We start from the raw sequence: 7,399 nt of genomic DNA, 5'->3' as shown, positions 1-7,399 counted from the left end.
CATAGTCGCAGGGGACATCAAGCTCAACTGGCATAACATACTACACAAAACATTGTTCCACCTCCTACTTTGGTGAGTAGCGACTGGGATCTTAAAAGCTTGCAAGCTGCCATCTAGATGCAACAATGGGTCTCTCTACATCCAGAGCAAAGAAGAATGAAGAAAACCAAAAATTCATGGAAACAATTAGTCCTAGCAACTGGTACACCATCCGATCTGCAGCTTATACGACTACGAAACCAGAAGAACTAGATGGTGCCGGCTACCACTGTCATCCACTTGGAAGGGGATCTATGTAGGAGATCCTGGATAGAGAGGGAGAACAATGTGGAACAAAACTCAAAATCACTTGGAAGACAAAAAAAGGGGGGACCAGGTTTGCTGGTCCAATAGAGCCTAGTAGAACCACTGAGACTATTGCCCCTAGCTGCCGTTTAGTTCTGGAATTGAACCCACACCTGTGGCTTCTAGCCAAACAAAAGACAGGCATATGAGTTGAACATTTACCTGAGGTAGATACACTCCTTGGAGAGAACAATCATGAGAGAAAGAAAAACTGCTTATGCAGTGGGAGACAGCTCAGGGAGCAGGAGTGCATAGAGGGATAGACACAGGGAAGAGGTAACCATCAGGAGGAAGTAGGAGGGGAGCTGTTGCATTGTGGTAAATTGTGGTCAATGTCATAAGACTAAGTATATATGAACTGCTGTATGGAAAATGAATATGCTCTGTAAATTTTCACCCAAAAACAATATAAAAAATAATTAAAAAAAAAAAAAAGATTATGACAAATTGGACAGATACAGAATGTGTGGCACTCTACAACACAACTGGCCTGAACTCTTAAAAAATAAAAAAAAAAGCAATGTCATTTAAAAACAAAAAAAATAGAGAGGATTATTCTATTAGATTACAAGAGACTAAAGATACTTTATCAGATTTAGTATATGCCTTTCCCATCCATTCTTTCACCTCCACTTACCCTTTGCTCTGAGCAGCCCTACAAAAGCCTTACACATCTAGCCTCCTGGTCTCACCTCATTTTTTCACTTCCTCACTTCAGTTTTACCTGTTAACCACAAAACTGGATACAACTACCTTTTGCACCCACAACTTCACAATCCTGAATGTAGGAGAGATGCTGTCCACTAGAAGCCTATAAATAAATTCTCTCCCTTTGTTTCTTTGCACAGAGACTACTGAGATGCACTTTATATGGCTTCTCAGGGATGCAATACCAAAGATTCAACAGTCAGTTATCCTTAGTGACAGGAAGTATTCTTGTTTAGGTTCTTCTTCTTCCTTTCTGTTTATTCACCTCGTCCCTCACTTGTGCTCTCCAAGAGTGAATTCCCTAAATAAAATACTAAAGTAACAGCACCTAAGCCCTTTGTCTCTGATTCTACAGGAAAACTGAGACAAAGATAGAGACCTAACAATCAAGGGCAATTCATGAACCTTGACTGAATCCCAATTAAAAGAAAAAAAAGTACTAAAAATAATGGATTGGGAGCAATTGTGAATATGGATTGAGAATGCAATTAAATAATTATTGCTAATTATCTTAGATGTGATAATGATGCTAATGTTACACAGGACAATGTCTTAACTATTATTCTTAGGAAATGTGTGCTGAATTTTCATAGGTTAAGTACATGAATGATATCTGCAACTGATTTCCAAATGGTTTCCCAAAAATTACAAAATATAGAAAAAGCAAGTATGTTGGCAACTCTTGAAACTGTATGGATATTTGTTGTGCTATTCTTCCCATTTTACTCTATCTTTGAAATTTTTCATAATAAAAAGTTAGAAAAAAATCATCTTTAGCTTATTACTTAATTACAGTTTGAGAAGTTCTTACATTCAAAAAATATTTACTAAGTAACTACTATATGCAAGTACTGCATGTATTTCCATGAATAACATTGTCCCAAACCACTGGGGACTTACAGTCTATTAAAAAAAAAAAAAACAGGTGCCCTTGATGATTCTGACTCATTGTAATTTCCTGTATATCATGGTGGAACTGTGCTCCATAACGTTTTCAATGACTTGATTATTTGGAAGTAGATCACTAGGCCTTTTTTCCAAGGCACCTCTGGATGAACATAAACCTCCAATCTTTCAGTTAGTAGCCAAGCATGTTAATCGCCTGCATCCAACGACTCCACATAGCCTACTGGCTAGACAAAAACACACATAAAATAAAATATGGTGAAATCTATGAGAGCTGGAACTCACCAGGACTTCCTTGCTTTTCCAAGTCTCACAAGTTTTCCTCCTCTAATAGGGTGTAGTGTTAACACTTTTGTCTCTTTCCTTTCAGTGGAAAATTAATTTTCCTTCTCTAACAGGTTTCTACCTTATACAGATTCTGTTGCAGGTTTTACTGTATATGAGTATTTAATTTTAACAGTGATGAATATTATCAAGAGGTATAAAGTGGTACAGAGACTCTGACTTAATCTGAGAGATAAAAGAAGGCTTCTATCAAGAAGTGGCCTTGTAGTGATCCTTGACACTCTCTTCTTATTCTCACAACCCAATTCCAATCCGTGTCAAATCCTAGTATTCTATATTCAAAATATCTGTAATTTAGCCAGTTAATAAGCACTTCCACCCCCATCACTCTAGTTCAAACTAAGATCACTTAAATGGACTCCTATCAGATCTCCTGCTTCTACTTTTTTTCCCACTACTATGTATTTTCAACACAACAGTCTGAGTGATCCTTCTAAAGGGTAAATCAAATAATTTCACTAATGTCACTTCCCTTCTCCAAAACCCTGCAATGGCTTCATATGATCTGTCCCTGCCTTATTCTTGGACCTCATCTCCTACTACTCTTTCTCTTACTTACTTTGCTCTAGCCAAACTGGCCATCTTGCTATTTCTCATATATTCCTGGGTCACTACTGTCTTAGAGCCTCTGCATTGCTTATTTCTCCCAACTGGAATGTGATTTCCCAGAGAGCTACTTCAACTTCCAACTCTTTAAATGAAGAGCACCTTCTTAATGAGGCCTTCAGTGACTACCTGTTAAGAACTGCAAAGTTCTTCCCCCATCTGGCATTCCTGATTCCCTTTAATTAGCTCTACTCTCTCCTCCTATATCACTTATCATCTTTTAACACAGTAAATAATTTATTATTTATTGCCTGATTCCCCACTAGAATGTAAGCTCCATGAGGCCAAGGATCTTTGTTTTGTTCACTGATCTACTCCAAGTACATTATTCAATGAATGATACATAATAGGTTCTCTATAAATATTTGTTGAATAAATGAATGAATGAAGTGACATTTAAATTGGAGTGCTAAAAATGAGCAAGAATCGGCAAAGGAAGAGGAAATTTTCTATACAGAGGGAACATTATATGGAGTCCCTGAGGCAAGAGGAAATGGGCCAAATAGGAAAGAATTCTAAAAGGCAAGGTGGGGGGGGGGGGCGGCAATGGTCAAATAATGAAGGAGTTATAAGTGTCATTAAGGATTTCCCACTTCATTCTGACAGGAATAGAAAGTTACTGAAGGGTAATGACATGATTTGCATATTACAAAGATAATCTTGTAGGTAAAGTGATAATAACTTTAAAAGAGGCAAGGATGCATGCAGATAGACCACTTAAAGGGACTATTACAATAATTGAGACAGAAAATGAGAGTAGCTTAGACTAGACTGGCAAGAATGAAGACAGATTCAAATGCTGACTCGTGAAATTTTGAAAACAGCAGTTAAGTATTATGCATGTGAATGTGAAAAACAAAACTTAAATCTGTCAAACAATATACTAGAATATGTTTATGGTCTTGGAATTGGAAAACACTTTAATAGCCACAAAACGTATTATCTCTAAATTGGACTATATTAAATTTAGTAAACTGTGATCATTAAAAGGTACCATTAGAAAAGTTAAAATGCATGCCTCAGAGTAAGAGAAAATATTTGCAATATACACATACAACAAAGGATTCACATTCAGATCAAGAAGTCCTACAAATCAATAAGAAAAAAGATTACTCAACAGAAAAATGGACAAAAAACTTGTATACCTCACAAAAGATAGCAAAATGAACATTAAGTATACAAAAAGGTGCTTACTTGTTAATACTGATAATGATAGGGAAAACGCAAATGGAACAATATGAAGTACCACTACATAACTATTAGAATGGCTAAAATTATCAATAAACAGACTAATAATGACGAGTGTTGGCAAATATGTGAAATAACCGAAATTCTCACATACAGTTAGCAGTTATGAAAGCAGTCACTTTGCAAAACAGTATTTGTATTATCTATGAAAATTAAACATACGTATACCAAGTATTTTCACACAACAGAAATTATATGCACAGGTGACCAAAAGACGTACCAGTCAGTTCTACCATAACAACTATATTGAACATGGAAATGTGCTCCGATATGATTGATGTATCTTTAAAATCAAGGAGAGGGATCTGATAATCTCTGATTGTTCCTGCTTCAAATTCTTAACTCTGTGCTACTTAATTAAAGGTAGCTCTGGTGACATAGTGCCTAAGGCACTTGACTGCTAACCAGAAGGCTGGAGGTTCAAACCTACCAGCCACTCCTTGGAAGGAAGATGGGGCAATCTACTTCTGTAGTGATACTGCCTCAGAAACCCAAGGAGGGTCGCTATGAGTCAGGGCCGACTCAACGGCACATAACAACAACAACATGCTACTTAAAAGAGAAACTGAGAAACTACCTCATTACCAAAGGGCTATCTGATTGCTACTCACTATTTTTCTCTGATTTATTATACACCAAACAGAAGCTGATTAAATTTTCCAGGCCTATCTAGTTTATCAAAGTACTAACTGGAAGAGACTAGAATCAAATTCAGACAATCACCTTCAAATGACTAAAGGTTCTCAGGCAGAATCCTTATTATAATATGCTTCTATATCTCCACTCTACCAAATCTGAGTCTGCTAACAACAGATTTTTTTTGTATAGCACAACAAAAAAGAACCTTATTAAAATAGCTGTGAAAACACAAGAAATAAGCAGTTTTAATTACAGGAAAATGCAGAAACCAGTGCTGACCGTAAGGGTTACTGATCAGTCTCTAGTGAGTTTTAGTAACGCAAGCCTTCAGGCCAATAAACAGATCTCCCTGGAATAGATGGACAACTGAACTGCTCACGACCACAAAACTGCATTCTATTTCTCAGATGGAATACCAAAGCAAAACTGTCTTTTCAAAGTACAGTTTCCATCTTCATTATCACACAGATGGAGCCTCATTAAGGTCTATCATCAATTAAAGTATTTCTTACCAGTCTACAAGTATTTCAGACCATTAACAACATTTTAAGTTAGGAGCACCAGAGATTCTGAATTTTTATTTTCAAATATATTTTTAACTGCTTTCTCTATTCCATTATGAATAATTTCCACAAATTATTCATTTAAATAAAATGAAAAAGTAGTCCAAATAAACCATCACTGGAAAACAGTTTCAGAAAAAAAAAAATTATCTCTTACCTCTACACTAGGACTAAGGCTACTTGGCAGGGTGTCTGAAGTCACAGTAGTGCTTGGAAGGCTGGAAATTTCCCAAGCATTCACAGGCTGTATTGGTTCAGACTGCTTTAAACGTTCTGTACATTTTGGATTATCCAGTAAGGTCACTTCATAAAATTCTTGAATATCTAGAAGTAAGAAAAGGAAAAGAAAAATTCAAAAATATTTACATCTTCTAATTAAACTATAAAATGCTAAAACATAACTCAAAAACAGAATGTTTAATCTTGATTAATAAAATAAATCCAATATTATAATATAGTTTAACAGTAAACATGTTCTTATTTCATGATGTCACAATCACATTAGAACCCGTATGGTATACTGTAACAGTCACTGGCTTCAAAGTAAGTCCTGGGCTCAAACCCCAACTCCATCACAAATTAGCTCCATGTTTAGGGCAGTTACTTAACCTCTGGTCACTTGCCTCTTATCATTAAGAACTGTTGCAAGGATTGGATGTAATATACATAAAGTGGTTAGAACAATACCACAAAATAGGCTCCTGATATATGGTAGCTAACATCATTCTTGAGAATTCTGCAGATGTGTCATTACTGATACTTTGTATCTTTACCACCAATATCCAGGCTGGAAATGTAAACCTTTCAAGTGGTGTTAATTGCCCTGTAACCTAAGTAAACCATAAGAAAATAAATGTTGAAATAAAACTAAAGAATTTAAGGAGCTTTTAGATATCCACTAGTTCAAATACTCAGAAACAGTTAAATATTTTATGGTTTTTTTTTTAGAACAATCAGTTACATACATGACAAAACTCTAAAAGGAACCATAAATTTACTTATACTAGCACAGGATAATTTAAAAGATCATGTTCTTTGCTATCACCTAGAATTATATGGATGAAATATTTAACAAGAGCTGTGATGGTGCTGTAGCTAAGGCACCAGGCTGCTAACCAAAAGGTCAGCAGTTCAACCCACCAGCCGCTCCATAGAAGAAAGATGAGGCAGTCTGCTTCTGTAAAGATTTATAACTTTAGAAACCCTCTGGGGCAGTTTTACTCTATCCTATAAGGTTGCTATGAGAGTCAGAATCCACTTGATAGCAGAAGGTTTATTTTATTTTTTTAGTGTATTAATATTCATTATATATAACTGAATGGCAGTTATGTAATACTTAAGTTTATCACTATTAATTTTTTATTCACCTACTGATATAATTTTCCATTGATTTTTTAAAAGAAGAAAATTATTATTTAACAATGGAAGAAGGTATTATACTGTACAGAATCATGGACAGTAACTATAAGTAACATTTAGATAAAATAACTTTTAGTTTCTCACTGTAGTGAAATGTTATCACCTTTAAAAGATAAACCTCATATGAAAGAAACCAAAAACTCAAAGTATCACTTACAAAACTATTCTTACTAAAAATTGTTTAACTTGAACCTAAACAAATTTTTAGAACCAAACTCTAGTTCACAGGAAATAAATGAAGAAAAAAGTAAAATGAACCTAAAGAAAGCATTGAAACAATTTCAGAAGGTAGGACACTCACAAAAAGGGAAAAGAAATAGTTTTAAAGTGAGGACTGTTCTATATAAAAGAAACTAAAATGACATGGCAAATTGTTGAAATGGTATCATTTGGCCAAAATGAAAAAAATATTAAAAGTAAACAAAGACCAAAAAAAAAAATTAAAAAGATATGGCAGAGGCGGGGCAAGATGGCGGACTAGGCAGAAGGATTGCACAGACCCTCTTCAACAAAGAAAAGGGAAACCAATAAATACAGACACAGAAGATAATCTTGGACCCCTGAGCCTTGAAGGAAAGGATGCAGATTTGGACTAAACCCCAACTAGCAGAAGAATTTGC

General features: G+C 35.3%; 1 protein-coding gene across 1 annotated transcript in view; it reads right to left on the bottom strand.

The window, feature by feature from the left end:
* DLG1 (discs large MAGUK scaffold protein 1) overlaps positions 1 to 7,399 on the bottom strand; it is a 392,072-nt gene that overhangs the window by 343,804 nt on the left and 40,869 nt on the right. The window contains exon 3 of the mRNA XM_007957092.2: positions 5,518 to 5,684. Coding sequence (XP_007955283.1) covers positions 5,518 to 5,684 — 167 coding nt within the window. The remainder of the gene's footprint in view (positions 1 to 5,517; positions 5,685 to 7,399) is intronic.

The sequence above is a fragment of the Orycteropus afer genome, unplaced genomic scaffold (assembly GCF_000298275.1).
Source record: "Orycteropus afer afer isolate SDZICR_OR568_19922 unplaced genomic scaffold, OryAfe1.0 scaffold00703, whole genome shotgun sequence".
Lineage (NCBI taxonomy): Eukaryota > Metazoa > Chordata > Mammalia > Tubulidentata > Orycteropodidae > Orycteropus > Orycteropus afer.
Note: the sequence above shows the minus strand (reverse complement) of the source record. Positions and strands in the feature narration are given on the sequence as shown.